The 22,018-nt window shown below is 43.4% G+C and overlaps 1 protein-coding gene across 1 annotated transcript in view; it reads left to right on the top strand.

Moving 5' to 3' along the window:
* MINDY3 (MINDY lysine 48 deubiquitinase 3) overlaps positions 1 to 22,018 on the top strand; it is a 184,050-nt gene that overhangs the window by 30,448 nt on the left and 131,584 nt on the right. The window contains exons 7-9 of the mRNA XM_089666335.1: positions 6,411 to 6,525; positions 11,000 to 11,073; positions 14,086 to 14,165. Of these exons, the coding sequence (XP_089522461.1) occupies positions 6,411 to 6,525; positions 11,000 to 11,073; positions 14,086 to 14,165 (269 nt within the window). The remainder of the gene's footprint in view (positions 1 to 6,410; positions 6,526 to 10,999; positions 11,074 to 14,085; positions 14,166 to 22,018) is intronic.

The following is a 22,018-nucleotide window of genomic DNA, read 5'->3' as shown; positions in this document are numbered from 1 at the left end:
AATAATCCATAGAGGGAATCACAGTGGGAACTGGTAGGTGGGTAACGGTGTACAGTGTTCCTTTACTTTGATCTTACACTTTAAAGTGTGTTTCTACCTTTTAATGTCCAAGTCTGATATACCAAACCCAAACTATATGATTTGTATTCTTGTTGGTTTGGAGCAGGTTTATACATAGTACTCTATAGGCAGCTTATAGTTTTCAGAATAACTTGCAGTTAGGGGACAGACTGAGAGACTATTTAAAGGAAGTTGACAACTATGTGGGTGCACAGCCCTGAACTCAACCAGTGTGCGTTTGGGGCCATGGACCCTCACGAATGTCATATTGGGAACATCATCTGTCTGTGCAGCCTCGGTGTCTCAGTTGACATCAGTGGGAAAGTCTACACAGGGATGCACAGAACACCCACATCCCCATGTGGGTAAACACAGCCCTCGCATGGGGCATGCATTGTTACACCCATGTGAACAAGGCCTAAGATACTGACACTGCAGAGACCTGTTCTGGTTTTATATAGATGGGTGAAGCTTGACAACTGAGAGATCTTAAAATTATATTTGAGTTTCGTGCATTTATTGGCAAATGTAACACATGCTGGCCTCTTGGGCAATGTTCACATGGGGCGATTTAACTCCTTTCCCTATACAGGGCCATTTTTTCCCAGCATGGGGATGCACAGGTGTTGTCCCATTGTTTTCTGTTGGGACTTTTGGCTGCATGGAGAGAACCACTGTGTCCCGAAAGGACGTATAGGTGGGTGGGGGTCCCAAACTCAACATGTGTGCTTTTGGGAACCCACATCTACATGTCATGTTGGGACAACACTTGTGCATCCCTTTGCTGAAAAAAGACAGCCCTGCACAGCACACAGAGATAATTACCCCGTGTGAACAAAGCCTTATGCACAACCCATTCCCTTTCCTGTTCTTGACTCCCTTCACCCCCCTTGCTTAAAGGATATCCTAAAAAAAAATCCTAAAAACAAAAATGTAAATTATTGCAACTTTCCAGTACTTGGATATAGTGAATGCGTTTGTTTTCAGGTAAATTTTCTGAAAGTACAGAAAGGTATCTGTTGATCATGCCAGAATTCTGGTGTCTGATATAGTAAACAATCTTATCAGTTCTCCCAGCCAACTCCTGTGAATGAGTAAAGAATGCCTCCCTATGTAGTGGAGACGAGGAGTAAAAGGGGGAGTAGTAGTCCAAACCAGGAGGAAAGCCTAGTGACAGTCATGGCTCTCTTCATACTGTAGATACAGCGGAGTGTATAAGTGTAGCTAGCCAGGCACGTGAAGTGTGTCATTTGCTGGATTACTGTAAGGGACCGCCCGGCGACACCACTAGCACTCCACTGATCAGGCGTCCACAGCGCACGGAGTCTAAGCACCAGAGTACTTGTTCACCAGGGCCCCTGATGGTGGGGATGGACTTGGAGCACCCCGGGACCAGGTCGTGACTACTGAGGATACCCGTCAGTGGTAGGGGTATTCGCCAGGGGCTCCCACGGGAGAGAGCCTGATATGAGGAGGTCTGGAGACCCCGTTGAGAGGGATGGATGGATGGCTGAGCAAGTGCAGAGTCAGGCAGGCTGGGTTGGTAACTATGGGGACGGTGCGGTACAAAGCAGCGGGCAGAGAATAGTCGGGTCACACGCCAGGTCAGCAACAGCAGGTCAGGTCCAATAGGGGGCATCCAGGAGAGAGGACAGGCAAAGCAAGGATCTGGGCAGGAGAATACAGCAGGGTCAGGCACAATCTGGGTCAGCAACTTACAAGAAACAGGTTCGCGATACAGGATAAGACCAGAAGGCACTGAATGACAGCTTAGGGCCATTTAAATATCCCGCCCTGCGCTGTCATTGGTGCCAGGCGCGCGCCCGCGGCCTCTACTGCGCATGCGCGAGCTCGATCGCCGCGGTCAGCCCGGCCCTAGTGCCCGTGTCCCTGCACAGGGCGGTGCACTGCACCTGCGCCAAGACCAGCGCCGCGGCGATCCCCGACAATTACTAAGTAAAAAAGAAATGAAATGTTTGAAAAATAAAATGATCTATGTTGCCTCCACCGCATTTGCAGGAAATGTGGGGATAAAGCTCTTTTGACCCTACTTCTTCTGCGGGTCACAGGAGTGCATTTCATTCCGCACTCCTGTGACCCATTTTCTGCTGATAGCGGGCTAAAGCCGCTGATGTCACATAACTGGTCCAGGCTCTGGAAAGATCCCGACTTCACTGTCAGGATCCACCCAGATGCCTGGACTGGCAGCTGGCTCAGCCTCTGTGTGCCACTGAGAGCCTGAGCCAGCCTTTCCTGCCCCCTCCACACAGTGGTGCTCCAGTGAGCACTAGAAGGACAGAGCAGAGAGCCGGATACTGACAGTCACCAGCTCTCTGCTTACTGAAGACCAAGAACTGAGTGATCCGCAGTGTTTGATTGCTCAGTCTTAAAAGCGTCGGGGGCAAATGCAGCATCCACCTAGGTGAGTATGGATTTTTTTTCCCCTATTCCCAAACTTCTTTTTTTAAGAACTGTCAAGCTGCAACAAATACATTTTAGTTTTTAGGTATACTTTAAATTTGCCACCACTGCTCTGTAAAAGTTCCAGTACTTCAGAGAAGCACATGAACATTCTGCCTCCTCACATTTCAATGCTTAGGGCCTTGAATGGTCAATCACGAGGTCCCAGTGTCATCACATAGGTCTGGGGCACACGCCGATGAGTGTGCAGTTGTCAGCTATACTCTGTTGATGTTGCTGGTGACTTTTTCAGAGCTGTGGCAGTGAAGGAGCAGTAAAGCTAATTATATGACCAGAGGGTCCCTCCATCCTAGACAGGTTCATTTAAAGCATAAATCCAGCAAAAATAATAATTCCAGGATTTTGCTTTCTGGAGTTATGCATTAAACCCTTTGCTAAGCATGTCCCTAAGCTTTATGCCAATGTACTGCGGGTCTAAAAAATGTTTTCTATTATTATAGTCATAGCAGTGCTTTGCATGCTTCATTTGGAGTTTGTTTAATGGTCAGCTGCATGAAATGTAATAATTCACATGTGCACATCATTATGCCCTATAAATTAACTTTGTCAATAATTACTTGTTTTCCCATCTAGGAGATTCAATTGCAATATTTATTTTCTCCTAAATGAGCCATTCATGGCATTCTTGGTTCGGGATGATTAGGAAGGAATGTGTACACATTTTACTTTATAGACCTCCATAGCTGAGACTTTTCACAGCAAGATTGATATTTATAGTGAGAATGAGAAGTCAGAAATGGCAGAAGATGTGTAGATAAATAATAGACAAATTGCCTTGTGGTTCTACTGGGCTTTGAGCTTCGAAATTTCCTTAATTTTTCTTAGAATTTTTAAAATGTTAACCAGTTAAGTGCTCACCCCTTTATATTCCCTATGGGCCAGAGCAATTTTTATCTTTTTTTTTTTTTTTCTTCAACGTTAAAATAACAAAGAAATACATAAATCATTTTTTTAGGACATAAAAGGCTTTCTTTGGGTTATACTGTCTGGCAAAAATGATTTTATTATACAATCCTTAAACAAAAAAAAAATCTAAAAAAAGGATAAATTGTATTCTATTGTCCTGTTCAAAATTACATTAAAATTATGATTTTGGTGCAAAGCATTGCAAAGATATTTACAAATAAAAGGCTTTTTTTTATTTTCCACTATTTTTAATGCAAAAAAGAACAAAAAACATTCAAATAATATTAGTTGGAAAAGAAAAATCAACAGGTATAATTTGCAAAACCTAAAGATAGAAGAAGGAGGTAATTGGGACTGATTAGTAAACCAAAAGTTAAAAAAATGCAAACACACTTTAATTTTTTTTGTTTTCTTTTTTTAATTTTTTTTAATTATCAGGCTGCTATAACTGATGCTATAGCCTTTTATCAGCAGATGACGCAAACTAAATACGAAAGTAACAATGCCACTTTGTATATGTCTTGCCTTTGAACGGTGTTTATACACACTGTGCCAGACTATCTGTTTTGACAGCAGCAGCTGTAACAGTTGCTGCATGTACACGTCAACTCGTCATTTATTACTCATCACTTGTCATGTCATTTGTCTGACAGCTGGGAATTGCTGGTAAGTGCAATGGGGTAGTGAAATCTAGAAATAATCTGTTAAAAAGGCAAGTAGGAACCTATATAAGGCTAGGTTCACATTGATGCAGTTCTGTGTGCTGCGTTTTGCATGGGCATGACACCCTATTCATTTGACTGAGCTGCCATGCTTCCTGAAATGCAGGGAAAAGGTCACTGCAACATTTCTGGAATGACAATCTGCACATGACCTGCAGAAGCAGTGCGGTTCCCAGTGCAGCAGTGATTTCCAGTGCGTGCGGTGTGCCATTAGGCTTAATGGCTATCTATATACTATATCTATAGTCCAAGATCTCCTGCGCATCAGTGTGTAGATACTCAAAACACAACCCGAGGGATCTGGGTGGTCTTGCTGTCCTCCACTTGCTGGGGAATTTCCAGAAGTTGACTGTAGAGAAACACAAGAAAAAAGGGCACACTGGCTTACTGCATTATCCCAAGGGAATTTATTTCAAATGAATAAACACATAAATGTACTCACAAGCCAAGCTTTGGAAACCACTAAATGAAATGGTATATCCACACAATGATGGGTAGGACCTGAATGGATGAACACGCCAGGCGAACGCTGTCCAGGGATCCTACCCATCATTGTGTCTGTTGATATATTTTCCATTTAGCTGTTTTCAAAGCTTGGCTTGTGAGTACATTTATGTGTTTATTCATTTGAAATAAACTCTCTTGGGATAATGCACTAGGCCAGTGTGTCCTCTTTTCTTGTGTTTCTCAAGATTAGGATTAATGGCACCTGTGTGCTTCCAGCGCGTTTTTTCTGTGCTGCTGGTTGCAGCTGCGGGAACAAGTGCAGACCCACAGCGGGAACCACCCGCACAGATTTGACCCTGGCATAGAATATCTGTAGGAGGACAGTAGAAACCTATATACAGGGTTGGTAGGAGGGCAGTAGGAACCTATATATAGGATCAGGTAAAGATGGCCATACAAAAAAGATCTTTAGTTAGACCTCATTTAGAATACTGTGTCCAGTTCTGGAGACCTCACTTACAAAAAGATATTGATAAGATAGAACGAGTCCAGAGATGGGTAACAAAAATGGTGAAAGATCTGGGGGATAAAACATATCAGGAGCGACTTTAGGAACTTCTCATGTACAGTCTGGAGGAAAGAAGGGAAAGGGGAAACCTTTAAATACTTCAAGGGGGTGAAGGTTCAGGAAGGCAGGATTTTCAACATGAAACCAAAATCAAGAACACGAGGACAAGACCTTCAACTAACTGGAGGAAACTTCAAAACTAATCTCAGCAAGTACTATTTTACTGAAAGACTAGTTGATGCTTAAAATAAACTTTCATAGGTAGTGAGCCAGTCAACAGTAAATAGCTTCAAACATGCTCGGGACAAGCATAGATCTATACTCAGACAAAGAAAGTTAACAACCCCCCCCCCCCCCCAAAAAAATCTCTCACTTTCTTTGTTTTGCTTTTAACATTTGATTTTGAAGTGGATGGACTTTTCTGAATGAACACCACATACACTGTTAGAAATTCATTTGTTCGAAAATTTTCTGTCTTGCTCCTTCAAACTTTCTTGTCACCGCGGATGAAAAGGAACCACAATGTGACCTCCAGTGGCATCCCTAAGGGGGTGTGGGCCGCACCGGGTGACACCATCACAGTGGGTGCAGGATGCCAACAGAACTTCTGGGCTCTGTGAAGGTCCTTGCCAGTTGTTGGGGTGATTTCGAATTCCTGGCACAGTGACAGCTGCCCCTGGTGTAGCGGTAAAATGAGTATCCCGTGAAGCTGATCCTGCGGATCACTATGGGTTGCAAGATCAGTTAACCCCATATAGGTTACCTGATCTTGCAACCCATAGTGATCCGCAGGATCAGCTTCAGCGGTTTGTAGCCTGTAAGGGGTTAACTGTGGCAGCTCTGTGCTAAAGTCAGAGATCGGATTCTTCGGCCTGAAACCGGCACATGCGCAGTTGCTTCAGGGGATTCATATCTCCATGGGATACTCATTTTACCGCTACACCACAACCGCTCCTTCCTCTCTGGAGGGGTGACACCACGTGTTACCGCACCAGGTGACACCAACCCTAGGGACACCTCTGGTGACCCCACTAACAATTACAAAATTGGATAAATGTTCTTAAAACAAAACATTTTGGACAAAATTCTACTAGTGTATGGCCAGCTTAAGGTTTAATTTTTAGTTCTGACTAAAGTGTGCCTGTAAAAAGTAAATAGTATCTATATTATGTCAAAAGCAAGCAATGCCTGTTTGAACAACATGTCTTTTTGTTACATTTCTCCAGAAAAAGAACTTTTCGAAATTTTAGTGAGCTGAAGGGAGCTTTATGGGATGAATACTTAACTTGGCAGAACAAGTTTGGTGTGCTGCTGTTCTTGTACTCTGTCATCCTCACCAAGGTATGTTTAGAGGTTTGCTGCTATCCTACGTGTATGCAGGTTTCTCAAAGTAAAGATTCTATGTTGTGTATAATAGTCAATTATTTTCTTCTTTTATTTACTATTTTGCACTTGAAGTATTTAATTGATATAGGTGATAATGCCACTTTTTATGTGTGCACACATACCTGTCCTGGTCGTTAACATAATCATTTACCAGTAACACCTGGTTCACATATATGAGGACGTGCGGGCTGCATTTTGTATGGGCACGAGAGCCCATTCATTTGAATGGACTTCCGTGCCCCGTGACATGCAGGGAAGAAGTCCCTGCACTTCTTCTGAAAACGCAGCCCGCACGGGTTCCCAGTACTGTTGCATTTTCAAGTGTGGGCGGAGTTTCATTAGAACTAATGGCACCCGCCCGCGGGTCTGCATTCCTCTGTGCGGGTGGTGCGGCTGCACGGATTTTTTGCGGATCCGCAGCGGCACCACCCGCACAGATGTGAACCTAGCCTTAGTGGTGTCAAAGACTATAGACCTGTCCTTGTCTTATTAAATGATCTAAGGCCGGCCATACATTGGTCGAAATTCGACCGATTTTTCGTCCAAAAATCAGACCTAAGAATAATCAGCCAATTTTCACTCTGTTAGTGGGTCAATGGAACCGGCCAATTTTTGTGGTTCCTCCTCTTTTCGGTGATCAAGCATGTTGGAAAATTCGTGAGAAACGACTGATTTTCGACTCAATGATGGTCAAATCATACGATCATTTTTCCGAAACGAATATGCGCATGAACCGTGACCTGGCAGGAACAGACGTGTCGCCTGTTATATGGGGTGAACTTTATGACTTGGTCAGCCGATTTTCTAAATCATTGATGAGACCATCGGATTACTGAGTGAACGACTGTTTCGATTTTTTGACGAAAAATCGTTTGGTATTCGAACCATGTATGTCCTGCATAACCCTGTTTCATACTCCAGTCTGGGGTGGGGGTTTCCTTATAACAATAGAGAAAAATATGAGCAGTAAATGGGAAAATGAAGAAATTTTGTTGCCAACTACAATACAGAAGGTAGTTTTAATCCCAAGCACCCATAGATCTCTACTATGTACTAGTGAAACACTAGTTCATTTCTTTGGGATCAGGCTAAGCATATCTGGGGAAAAAAAGGCAGGGTTCAGGATTTATTTCAAGATCTAAAACCTGTATTTAGCCTATTCTGGACAATGTAATAGATTATGTTTAGAGGATGCAGTGGCAGCAGCCTTCCATTCATTCTCTTTCTTTCCTGACCTGCCAATGTAGCCAGACTAAATGCATGGTACTCAGGGAAAATGCAAAGCTTTCCTGCGCTAAAATAATGAAGCGTTTACCTGGCCTGTATGTTATCATGGTGGAGTAGAGGAAGCCTACATATACCATGTAACACAGACTGACACTGCTACTGCATTGGAGACCTAGGATCAGGCTATTCCTTGCAGCAGGGGCAATCTGCACAAACTTACAAATCCTTTTCCTGGTAAAACAGTTCCCATTTATTATTATTATAATACAGGATTTATATAGCGCCAACAGTTTGCTCAGCACTGTACATTATAATGGGAGACAGTACACAAGACAGTACAGTAACAATACGATTCAATACACGAGGGATTCGAGGGCCCTGCTCCTTGGAGCTTACAATCTAGGAGGGAGGGGATAGTGGTACAGGAGGAAATAGCTGTGGGGGATGGAGTGGTAGGAAGAGCGGAGGAGATTGGCAATTAGCTGAGGGTGGGGTAGGCTTCCCTGAAGAGATGGGTTTTCAGAGTGTGCCTAAAGGTGAGCAGAGTAGGTGACAGTCTGATGGATTGGGGTAGGGAGTTCCAGAGGATGGGGGAAGCCCTGGAGACGAGCATGGGAGGAGGCGACCAGGGAGCTAGAGAGTAGGAGGTCTTGTGAGGAGCGGAGAGTGCGTTTTGGGTGGTATTTGGAGACAAGATTGGTGATGTAGTTTGGGGCAGTATTATGAACAGCTTTATACGTCAATGTTAGCGTTTTAAATTTTATCTGTTGGGCAATTGGGAGCCAGTGGAGGGATTGGCAGAGGGGGGTGGCAGACACAGAGCGGTTAGTAAGGTGGATGAGTCTGGCCGCAGCATTCAAGATAGACTGAAGCGGGGATAGCCTGTGGTGAGGTAAGCCGATGAGGAGGGAGTTACAGTAGTCGAGGCGTGATATAATAAGGGAGTGAATGAGTTGCTTAGTGGTTTCCGAGGTTAGGAACGGTCGTATTTTGCAGATGTTGCGGAGGTGGAGTCTACATGAGTTTGTCAGTGATTGGGGCTGGAAGGACAGATTGGAGTCTAGGATGACACCTAGTACTCTGGCTTGAGGGGTGGGACTGATGGTAGTGGTGTTGGTCGTGATGGAGAAGTCAGGGGAGGGGGCGTGGGCTGGGGGGAAAACTAGGAGCTCAGTTTTGGAAAGATTTAGTTTGAGGAAGTGGAGTGACATCCAATCCGATATGTCGCTCAGTAGGCTTGTAATACGGCCAGAGACTGAAGGGGTGAGGTGAGGGGTAGAGATATTTTAAAGCATAAAATCCCTGTTTCAATAAGGCTGCATGCACACTGGGCATTATGATAATGCTGGTAATGTTAGCTGTGTAAAGTCACATTAAAAACGTGAGGTTTTCAGCTTTTTTTTAGTGTTTTTGCATTAGTGTTTAGTGGCATTTTGCCACGATTAGCAGCGTTTTCCTGCGTTTTTCTGTGTTAGTGGTTTTAAAAATTATGGGTAGTCCCGATGCACCCTTTAAAATTATGGACAGTCTTGAGGCTCCCCATTCTAAAATTGGGTGCCTCAAGACTGTCCATAACTTTAAAAAGGCACCCCATTCTACAATATGAGAAACTATTCTAATAGTTTTTATAATGTAGCAACATCCACACTTGTAGGACACAACACATTAGAGGTGATTTATTAACTAATAGCCAGGCCTGTCCACCCGCTGGCTTGTATACACGTTTTGGGCAATTTTTAGACATTTTGCCAAGGCACCCCTGAAGAAACCTCAAGGCACCCCAGGGTGCCTGGGCACCCTGGTTGAGAAAGGCTGATCTACAGGTACTGTGCCTTATTATAGGCTTCTCTGTAGGCAAAACATAACAAAAATCCTTTACTACCACTTTAAAGGATAGGTTCACCTTTCTGAATATGTGGCAGCCCTGTAATTGCTGGCAAACTTCAAAGCAAGCGCAGCTATGTGGGGCTCCACCCACACAAACCTGTCATTGATTCATAGATCCCTGTGAATCAATGAACTAAAAATACCAACAGCCTTTGCAGCTGTCGGCTTGTCATTCTCGGTGAACTACCAAAGCACTGTGGTAGTTCATTTGATTCTTTTGGTCAATGTGAATCTGCCTACTTGTAGGATGTACGGGCAGACAGCTCTCACCGACAGTCTGAAGGAGACCTGCATGGCACCAATGATCTGCTGATCGTTGATGCATTGCTTTCCAGGCACCTAAAAAAAATAGTAAATGCACATTTTTTTTTTTTACCTTTTAAAAAAAAAAATGTGCATTTATTTTTATTTTTTTTTACAGGTGAACGTCTCCTTTAAAATCATTTAATTCTTCTGGTCAGTGTGAATCTGCCTACTTGTAGGATGTATGGGCAGACAGCTCTCACCGACAGTCTGAAGGAGACCTGCATGGCACCAACGATCTGCTGATCACTCATGCATTGCTTTCCAGGCACCTAAAAAAAAAAAAAAAAAAAAATAAATGCATTTTTTTACATTTAAAAAAAATGTGCATTTATTTTTATTTTTTAAAGGCGAATTTATCCCTTAAAATCACTTGATTCTTTTGGTCAATGTGAATCTGCCTACTTGTAGGATGTACGGGCAAACAGCACCCACCGAGAGTCTGAAGATGTGCATGGCACCAGCGAAAAAAATAGTAAATGCACTTTTTTTTTTTTTTTAACCTTTAAAAAAAAATGCATTTTTTTAAAGGTGAATTTATCCTTTAAAATAAGAAAAAACTCATTTAGCCTCCACATCTGTGGCTTGTATGATGACGTCTACAGTATTACATTTTTGTTCTTGGGTTTAGATACACAAACTTAGGTTTCAGAAAGGAGATGTTAAACACAGGTCTTAATAGGAGTGCTGAGTGTCACTTTAAACAAGCTGCTAGTAGTCTTCAGCAGGCTTTCAACGAGCTTCAAGAAGTGCTGAAGTATTCTAAATCCCGCTAAAGCTTGTTGGAAATGACATTCACAGCTCCGATTAACATCAGTGTTTAACATCTCCAGACTGGAGCTTAATGGTGTTTTTAAAAGGCTTCAACAAAGCTGCTTGAAACTGGGTGAAAGCTTTGCAAATGCTTTGTGAAAGCTTTGCAGTCCACATTGATATTATACAAGCTGAAGCTCATGTATATAAGGCCTTATGAAGCTGTCAGGAATATTAATGACTTCTTTACACCCACCAGGGTATTGAAAATGTGAAGAATGAAATAGAAGATGCAGATGAGCCATTGATAGACCCAGTATATGGGCATGGCAGGTAAGACTTTGGCATGATTAAACTCAGTCTTTAGAATCAAATGGTTGAAGAGAGCTCGTCATTACTGCCCTTAGTCAAGAATTTGAATATTTAGTTATTTTATTAGTCCGGATTAATTTATGAAAGATTTAAGTACAACCACCTTGTTTAGCTTTACTGGCTTTGTGTGAGGTTAGCTTGAGTTTTGATATTAAAATAACTCCCACAATATTTATCTCCGGAATAATCAGTTCACTAATAAAAGTGCATTAAATGCTTTGTGCCTTTTTAAATTTTAATTTTTTTGTGCGGTATTTAACACATTTTTTTCACACATTTTACTGCAGACCGGGTCTCCAGCTGTAGTGGTAAAAGAAACATTTAGCAGTGGTATTCCTGCCACTGCTAAATGTGACCGTTCCAGCCCAGAAATTCTGGTTGCCAGGGAGCTGGAAGCTGCCAGTGTCCTAACAACCAGTGACTCATCCTTGCCCTGCTTATTTAGCTATCTGCCAGGGAATGGGTGCTAGCGACTTGACAACCAGCACCCCTGAGATGAAATTGTCATATGTAGCACTTCTCAATACTTCAACTCTTAAAGCGGAGTTCCACTCACTCTGTAAAAAAAATAAGTCAGCAGCTACAAAAACTGTAGCTGCTGACTTTTAAAAAACAGCCACTCACCTGTCCCATGATGCCGCGGTGCCCCCGCCGCAGCTCGTTTCACCAGCCATCCTGTATTCCAGGCGCCGGCATCTTCAGTGTGGGCACCCGGCTGTGACAGCTTGCGGCTTCACAGCCGGGTGCCCATTGAGCATGCGCTAGTAGTGCTGCGCTTCCTGAATGGCCCCATGGGCTTCTGGGACCTGTCACGTGTCCCACAAGACTACAGGGAGGGAGGGTAGAAGGGCAACTTCCGCTTCCGATCGATCGCAGCTGAAGTGGGAGCGGGTACCTGTCAATTTCGAGTACCCGCTCCCCTAAGGTGCCAATCCTTAATGGGGAGCAGGGGACCAATCTTTAAAGCGGAACTTCCCCTTTTGGGTGGAACTCCGCTTTAATTTATACATTTGTTAAATAGCGAGTGGCTAGACCGTGAGATAATTAACAAATTAGGTGATGAATTGGACTTTGTTGGATAACACATCAGTGTGCTTTTAAATTTTTGTGGTATTTTTTTCATAGGAACATAAAATGAATTGAGCTTTTGTTTATCGCGTGTGATATTTAGAACAAAATAGGTCACTTGATATAAATATTGTATGCAATATTGCATTGAGCCCTGTGTCTCGTAACATAATACTTAGTAGTCTTTCACTTAAAGCTGGATTTCGGGCAAATTATTTCTTCCTATATAGTGGGGCTGTGCCTGCACTGTACGGATTAACTACTGGATTTTTTTTCTAGGGGAGAGGAGAGTGGAGATATACTTACCTAATCCTCTGATCCTCCTGGCACCCCCATGCTCCAGTGGTCTTGAATAGTGGACAGTTCCTGACGTCATCACGCACAAAGCAGACTCCATAGACCAGGAACAGTCCACTGCTGGACTGTGGGGGAGCACCGTTTTTCCTGAGGATCGAAGGAGTGGGTCAGTATAAGCTTTCTGCTCACCCTTAGACAAAACGAGCTGTTGATCCGTGCATTGCCCCACTGCATGGGAAAAACAATTTGCCCGGAATTCAGCTTTAAGTCTAGAGATCTGTCAACTGATTTGTTATACATGCTCTGAAGCTGAGAGATTGTTTGTTTGTTGACTGCTCAGCACTTGAAAATAACCGCTTGCCCCAACAGGAAGAGTCAGATACACAAAAGTACACAAGCAAGTATTTATAAGGAAAAAAATAAAATTATATATATATATATATATATATATATATAGAGAGAGAGAGAGAGAGAGAGAGAGAGAGAGAGAGAGAGAGAGAGAGAGAGAGAGAGAGAGAGAGAGAGAGAGAGAGAGAGAGAGAGAGAGAGAGAGAGAGAGAGAGAGAGAGAGAGAGAGATTCCAGAACTCCGGAACCCAGCACGGCCGCGCTGCTGTCACAGGAAAGGGGGGGATTGCGCAGCGGCAGCAGCATTGGCAACATGTTACATATTCCCCCCTAAAAACACATGGAACATATTCCCAAATGTATGTATAAGATGTGCAGCACTAATAATATAATAAGATGAATGGTAAATCAAGTTCATAAAATTCATAAAAATGCATAGGATCCTTCCTTGTGATAAAAATCTGTGTCTGGAAACAGTGGTATAACTGCGCACTCACCAGAAGCGCATAGGCAATGCATATATATATATATATATATATATATCCACTGTGGACCTCTCAGGCAGTCAGGGTTGTGGCAGGTAACTGGTGAGCTTCCTTCTAGGAATAGGTCAGCGCAGCAGCAGGTCTTGGGTTAAAGATGGAGATCTGCCGATCCAGAGGTCCCCTTTAGGTTGGAAGGGTGCTCAGCTGGTTACAGGGCTCCCTTCCTCTGGATGTTAGTAGGTGAGGGTCATCTGTAGGCTTAATAGCCCATAAAAGAGGTCTCTTGATTTACCATTTCATCTTATTCTATTATTAGCGCTGCACTTCCTATACATGCAGTTTTACTAAGGTTTTTTTTTTTTTTGGTTCCCTTTAGTGCTACAGCCGCTTTACCAAGAGCGCTCACTTTACCCTACCTTTTACATATTCCCAAATGTGAAAGGTGAATTCTTTAAGCATTCCTGAAGTTTTTTTTTTTTTTTTGTACCTACTGTATGTACATTGAATATCTCCTAATAGTATCCTGTTTAGGAGATATTCACAGCTGCTGCAGCCAGTGATATCCCCGGCGCATGCACAGTGTGAGGTTAACTGGGGATGGAGTATATGTCAGGTAAGTGTATGCACATAAAAATCCACTGGGTTTTTTTTTTCAGCTGAAACTCCATGCTGATGAATGGCAAATGTTATACTGTGTGGCAAGGCCTGTATACTGTATAACAAATGCATCTGATTATTGTAGGCTTATCTAATTCTCCTTGTTTCTTCTTTCTTAGCCAAAGTTTGATTAATCTTCTGCTGACAGGACACGCCGTTTCCAATGTGTGGGATGGAGATCGAGAGTGTTCAGGGATGAGTAAGTTTCCTTTTTGTATGCATTTCACTGACATGTCTGTAAATCCTGAAGGTGCCCATTAGATGATTGTTCCCCTGTCAATGCTAACCCGGTCAGATGACAATTGCAAGGCTAAGGTGCACCACAGCGCACTTATTTCAGAAAAAGTTTCATCATCCAAGCTGAATGCAGGTTTAGATTCCTCGTGTCCAGGGGCAGACTGACAACTCATGGGGCCCCCGGGCAATAGGGGATCATGGGGCCCCTGTGTCCTTGCCCAAACTGAAAAAAGCCTATAAAAAAGGTACCAGGGGCATCTCATGGGGCCCCCTACTGACCCCGGGCCCTCGGGCAGTGCCCGAATTTCCAAATGGTCAGTCCGCCCCTGCTCGTGTCTTTAAAGAGGAGCTCCAGTCTCCGGTGTAAAAATTAAAGGTCAGCAGCTTCAAAAACTGTAGCTGCTGACTTTTAATAAACAGCGACTCATCCAGCGATGTGCTCACCCCAGCCGTTTTCTTCTGTCCCCAGGGCTGCCATGTTAACTGTGGGCACCAGGCTGAGAGCTGCACTGCGCCTTGTGAATGGTCCCACAGTCCTGTCACTTGTCCCAGAAGATTGCAGGGAGGTAGCGGGGAGGAGAACTTCTTCTGATCACCTAGGCCAGTGGTGGACAAACTGCGGCTCTCCAGCTGTTGCAGGACTACAAGTTCCATCATGCCTCTGCAAGTCATAGCTGTAACTGCAATGCCTCATGGGAAATGTAGTTCCACAACAGCTGGAGAGCCGCAGTTTGCCCACCCCTGACCTAGGCGGACAGAGTGGAAGTTCGATTGGGTTCCTGTCAAAATCAGGTACCTCCTCCCCGATCCCCAAAAGTGCCATTTCTTTACTAGGAGCGGAGGAGGTCTTAAAGCAGAACTTCCCCTTTTGGTTGGAGCTCCGCTTTAGGGAGCCAGTCCAAAAACATTTCTCCATGACTTGGTCATACTGAGCAAAGTTTTCTTTGTACTGGTACCTATACTTAAAGTGGTTGTACACCCTTACTGGCCTCAGATGATACACAGAGATGAAAGAAATACTCCTTTCTAAGTTGTACCTGCTTATCTGCAGTTCTGTTAAGTACAGCCATTTAAAGTGCAGAATTTATAACGCTTGTCTGAGAAAATGGGGAGGGGGGCTGAAGTTGCACACTGCAGAACTCAGTGAGGAGAGCTCTGAGAGCTGGTTGGAGGAAGGAACACACCCTCCTTAACACAGCACGCAGGAACAGAGCTGAGGCTGTCAATCACAGACTGTGTGCTGGAGGTCCCTCCCCTGTCACCTTTTTTCTCTTGGTTCAGGAAAACGTTTCAGAACCGACTCAGAAATGACACTTTGTGCTCTGCATTGAGACAAGTACACACTTTAGAAGGATATGCTTTGCAAAGTTTGCATGGACAGAACTGGGGTGTACGTGATTGTTGAAGTTTGCAGAATTGGAAAAATTCACAGTGGCAGCTGGCTGTGGCTCAGGTGTAGCAAAGATCTCTCCTTTTCTGCACCATATTCAAAACGCGCTGCAGTTGCATTCTGCGGTTGGTGTCAGTTGCAAGTTAGCAACGCCCCAATTGCAGGTCACAATCACAGTGTGTCAAAGTACTATGTGATCCAGTTGCAGTGCGTTTTTTAGTGCATGTACTACTTTTGTGCTGTGCAATGCAATTTCAGCCCGCTCAAAATAAATGATCTCCTATCACACCGCACTGAACGGAATGTGAATTGCAAGAGAGTGCGCAGTTCCTTTGTGATTGCTAGTGTGACCTAGCCCTAAAAGTAACATGTAAACCTCAGGCTTGAAATATGAGCAAAGCATATCCCTCTATATTGTGTACTTGTCTCACTTAAGAGCACTAAGTGTCATTTCTAGCTGCTTCCTCCTTCCTCTGCTATAGGCGTGAATTGCTTCTAACAAGTTTTCCTGACACCAAGAGAAAAATAGTGATGGAGAGGGAATTCCAGCAGATTGACAGCCTCAGCTTTGTGGAGGGGGGTGTTTCTCTTCCCCCCCATTCAGCTCTCAGAACTCTCCTCACTGAGCTCTGCAGTGTGTAATTTCAGCTCTCTGCCCCCTGCTTTCTGAAAGCTCAGGCAAGCTTTATAAATTTATGAAATCTGAACAGATGTAGAGAAGGGAAGATTGCAGATAAACAAGTACAACATATGTTAGAGGATTTGTTTCATCTCTGTGTATCACATGAGGCCAGTCACTTCACTGGGTATATGTAATGATTTACAATCACTTTTACTGAAGTATAGTACAGCAAGACTTGCGAACCCTTTGTTTTTAATTTTATTGTAACAGTACTATCCTACTTTATTTTGTAAAGTGCTGCTCAAACTGTTGGCACTATATAAAGCCAATAATAATAATAAAAATAATACTCAACAAAAAAAAAGAAAAACCTTTCCTATGCCATGTATTAATGTGACCAGTAGGTGTCAGTCACGTCTTGTTCTTCCTCATTCTGTGACTTGTATTGGAGATGAAGAAACTTGTCTGGTTGTGCCAGGGCTGGCTGACCTCTCCGAGCCCTTTTATAGGTCTGCAAAACAAGAAAAAACCTTTTCTTCCTTTAGGCCATTTTTCACCGCTTGTATTTACAATTATTAAAAGGTTTCTTCCTTTTATGTACTAATGAGGTTTGTGTGTAATATTCCAGGGAAGATGAAGGAGATAAGAGATTTGTGTACATTGTATCTCTTTCATCCTTTTAGAAGTCAGTTGGATTATTGTGGGCCCTGTGATTAGTTGACTCAGTACAGAGCTAGGGGGCATTTTCAGGGCTCAGTCCTGAAATCTTCACAGGCTGCATTCTTAATAACAGAAACACGGGGCTTTAAAAGTACCTTTTCCGGTGTGGTGTTCATCTATCAGATTAAAATTAGGAAATATACTTTAATAAAAAGTTTCTTGTCACATCTGGCCTGAGTCTCGGGTGAGAACCAGACCTATTCTGCCAAGTTTTGGACATCTTGCTTACATACCTGTGTTGTAGGTTGGTCTACCTTCACTCCTCCATCTTTCCTTGCAATGTCATCTCTTGCCATTTTGAAGTGCATTGCCAGGTAAATTAGATGCATTTACTGTTCGGCTGACAATTTTTCTGTCCAGCTTCTTCGATTCATTTGAAGGATATTGGGTACAGTGGTGCCGACAATCACTGGTCAAATTTAGGCCGGTTCAATAGGAAATTCAGCTTGAAGTGTATATGAAAATCCTCAGCTTGTAAAACAATTAATACAGTTTAAAATAGAAATGAAAAGTAAAATATTTGTGTACAGATATAAAAAAAATTAACACTTTTTTTCCATCTTTTTTAAAAAGTGATCACATTCCTTCTCAGGGAGCTGAGGGAGGAAAAACAACATAATACTGGTCTTCTCAGTGAATGGCTGTGGGGGGGGGGGAGGAGTTGACGGGACAAGGCTGAGCTTACAGCACAGATAGAGAACTGACCACACTGTGCTCTCATGTTTTGTGTCCAGTCTTTAATAGGGAAGCAGAGGGACTGGTGGGAACACCAGGGATTTCACAGAAGGGAAGCAATATAAAGAGAACAGGATACCTTTTTTCATTATGGTGCAACGAAATGAAAATTGTGGTGCCAAAATCAAAATTCAAAATGAGCAGTTTTTAAAAATGAATATATATTTTTTGAAAAAAAATACTTTGATTAAAAAAAAAAAAAAAAAAAAAAAATACAATATATACCCCAATTTTTCTAAAATGTGAAAGAGGATGTTACAGCAAGTAAATAGATACCCAACATGTCACGCTTTAAAATTGTGCATGCTCGTGGTATGGCGTGAAACTGCGGTACTTAAAAACCTCCATGGGTAATGCTTTAAAAATGTCTGCAGGTTAGTAGTGTAAAGTTACAGAGGAGGTCTAGTGCGAGAATTATTGTTTTTGTTCTGACATTTGTGGTGATACCTCACATGTGTGCGTGGTTTGAACACCATTTACATATGTGGGCATGGCCTATGTATGCGTTCACCACTACCTGCAAGCATGGGGGGGTGGGGGTACTTTAACTTTTTTTTTATTTTTTGCACTGTCCCTTTAAAAAATGTTTTAATCACTTTTATTCTTATCGCAAGAAATGCATGCATCCCTTGTGTTAGAAATAATTAGTGACAGGTCCTCTTTATGGACAATAAGACCCCCACATCTCTCCTTTGCAATGTAAAGCATTGGATCAAATAAAAGCATTGATCTAGTGCTTTTCAAAAAACAAAACAAAAACAAATGGCCAAAACTGCAAGTGACACCACTCTGGTCCTCCAAGGGCATAGAGATGAGTGGAGGCCATCTTTCCTTCACTAATCTCTATGCCCAGCGCCGGGATCATTTGATGGTTTCTCAGGTGAGGCTATGAACTACCGAGCAGCGGCCGGTGGAGGCTGCGCCGAGGGGCGGGTTTTCGGCACCTGTATCGGTGCTTTTTTTCATATCCGCCGAAGGCCGAAACGTTTAGGCCACCAAAAGTTCGGTGTATCCCTACTTTTCATACACGTACATGGTACAGCAGGCACATATCAGGAATAGGACATGTTGGGTTTACATATTCTTTACATTTACTCAGTGTGTGCCTAATGTAAAAGTGCCCTATGAGGCAATTGCATTGCACAACTCTTGTCAATCTAAAATGTTTTCAGGCACTGGGGGCTTAGAGGTGCCTAGGCAGGTCATGCACACTGGACATTTGGCCTTCTCTCCTTGATGCCTTTCCTCCTGGCAGCAGCATTTTGACAAAAAAAAAACTGTTGACACATTTAGGCACGACAAGTGTTTGTGCGTTAATTTATCTCATTGGCCGTAATAGTAATTTATTCTGCCCACTGAAATGAATGAATGCTAAAGTGCTAAATGAGCTTAGTGTTCACGCTTGTTTAGATGCATCTATCATTTTTTCTGCCAAAATACTGCTGCTCCTGGATGCGCTGGTAGTGTTTTTTTTTTTTTTTTTCTGCCCCTAAACACCTAGGTGTGCATGGACATATAGGGTGGGGCAGCACAGTGGCTAAATGGTTAGCACGTCTGCCTGGCAGTACTAGGGTTGTTGGTTCGAATCCCAACTACGGCACCACCTGCCTGGAGTTTGCATGTTCTCCCTGTGCCTGCGTGGGTTTCCTCCGGGTACTCCGGTTTCCTCCAACACTCCAAAGACATGCTGGTAGGTGAATTGGCTCCTGTCTAAATTGGCCCTAGTATGTGTATGTATGAATGTGAGTTAGGGACCTTAGATTGTACTCCCCTTGAGGGTTAGGGACTGATGTGAATGTACAATATATATGTAAAGCGCTGCGTAAATTGATGGCGCTATATAAGTCCCTGAAATAAATAAATAATAAACATGCAGGGATGTTTAGAGGCAGGAAAAAAAAAAAAAGCCAGATGTTAAAATCATACAGTGTGCATGAGGCCTAAGAATGGAGTGTAGATGGGGCCTCACTACTTTGTATTCAGAGTATGAAAATCAGGAAGGTGCTGAGTTAGGAAATGGTGGTATCACTATCACTACCATACGGATCTTCAGTTGTATAGCTGCGGCTACCGCTCATCCTCCCCTCTCTGACATTACTTAAAATTTATGGGAACCAAGTCACTAAAACCTCATTTAACCTTTGACATCATATCATTTCAGAAGTCTTTTTTTTTTTCTATTTTTATTTATTTATTTATTTTTTAAATCTGCAGCTTTCATTAAAATAACATCTGGTCATCCTGCCATGAAGTCGGTTGTTCAGTCAGTTCCCGTTAAAGCTGACAATGCTTTTGTCTTTGTCTCCCAAATATGTTGCTGCACTGCCATCCTCGGATTTGCAAAGGAGACTATGAATGGTCATTTCAACACACATGACGCAGGCATGATCTGCTACTGTCACAATCAGAAACCCCGCTCTGTGACATGCCATGTAGCCACCACTGGAGTACTTGTAGATAGGAAGAGGACACAGGGTTTATAAGGATAACAACTACTCCCTTACCTGCAACAACACTGGCATTTTTTTTTAAAGTTTTTTCTTCCATGGTTTTTCCCTCCTCCAGTATGCGCCCTATTCCTGATGTTCTACTATTGTTCCAGTTTATGGGACCAGGCACCACTGTTTCTTCCCCATGGCAAAATGGCTGCCAGTCGCATAACCTCCTCTGTGTGGTTTGTTAAAGGGTGCAGTGATGTGCTGATGTCGCCACTCTAACAAGAGCTGTTTGGGATAGACAAGTGATATAACTTGAAGCCACGCTGCCACGGCACCACAACACTGCGATCCCTAACACTAAACTAGATGAGCAACCACACTACTGCAAGACTATCTGCTTGTCCTGTGTGCTCATCTCAGTTATACTATTACTACAATAGTGATCACTAATAGCACAGAGGCCTAATGTGAGAAAGGTGGCGTTGCCTATAGCATCCAATCGGAAAGGAGGTGTTGACTGCATCATCTAATTAGAAAGGAGGTGTTGACTGCATCATCTAATTGGAAAGGAGGTGTTGACTGTAGCATCCAATCAGAAGGAAGATGTTGACTGCAGCATCCACTTGGAAAGAAGGTGTTGACTGTAGCATCCAATCAGAGAGGAGGTGTTGACTATAGCATCCAATCGGAGAGGAGGTGTTGACTGTAGCATCCAATCGGAGAGGAGGTGTTGACTATAGCATCCAATCAGAGAGGAGAGGTGTTGACTGTAGCATCCAATCGGAGAGGAGAGGCGCTGACTAGCATCCAATCAGAGAGGAGAGGCGCTGACTAGCATCCAATCAGAGAGGAGGTGTTGACTGTAGCATCCAATCAGAGAGGAGAGGTGTTGACTGTAACATCCAATCGGAGAGGTGGTATTGACTGTAGCATCCAATCGGAGAGGTGGTTTTGACTGTAGCATCCAATCGGAGAGGAGGTGTTGACTATAGCATCCAATCAGAGAGGAGATGTGTTGACTGTAGCATCCAATCGGAGAGGAGAGGCGTTGACTAGCATCCAATCAGAGAGGAGGTGTTGACTCTAGCATCCAATCAGAGAGGAGAGGTGTTGACTGTAACATCCAATCGGAGAGGTGGTATTGACTGTAGCATCCAATCGGAGAGGTGGTATTGACTGTAGCATCCAATCGGAGAGGTGTTGACTGTAGCATCTGTCAGAAAGGAGATGTTGCCTGTAGCATCCAATCGGAGAGGAGGTGTTGACTGTAGCATCCAATCTGAGAGGAGGTGTTGACTCTAGCATCCAGTCGGAAAGAAGGTGTTGACTGTAGCATCTGTCAGAAGGGAGATGTTGCCTGTAGCATCCAATCGGAAAGGAGGTGTTGACTGAAGCATCCAATCACAATGGAGGTGTTGACTGAAGCATCCAATCACAATGGAGGTGTTGACTGAAGCATCCAATCAGAATGGAGGTGTTGACTGAGGCATCCAATCGGAATAGAGGTGTTGACTGAGGCATCCAATCGGAATGGAGGTGTTGACTGTGGCATCCATTCGGAATGGAGGTGTTGACTGTGGCATCCATTCGGAAATGTGGTGTTTCCTGTAGCATCCAATCAGAATGGAGGTGTTGACTGAAGCATCCAATCAGAATGGAGGTGTTGACTGAAGCATCCAATCAGAATGGAGGTGTTGACTGAGGCATCCAATCGGAATGGAGGTGTTGACTGTGGCATCCATTCGGAAAGGTGGTGTTTCCTGTAGCATCCAATTGGAAAGGTGGTGTTGCCTATATTATCTAGTTGGAAAGAAAGCATTGCCTGTAGTGCCTGATTGGAAAGGAGGTGTTGCCTGCAGATCCGATATACCCAGCATGTGATTTTTATTATAAAGAGTCTGACTGACTGC

The sequence above is a fragment of the Staurois parvus genome, unplaced genomic scaffold (assembly GCF_062004578.1).
Source record: "Staurois parvus isolate SC_StPar_1 unplaced genomic scaffold, SC_StPar_1.0 ptg000051l, whole genome shotgun sequence".
NCBI classification, from domain to species: Eukaryota; Metazoa; Chordata; class Amphibia; order Anura; family Ranidae; genus Staurois; species Staurois parvus.
This window is presented reverse-complemented; position numbering and strand designations above follow the sequence as displayed.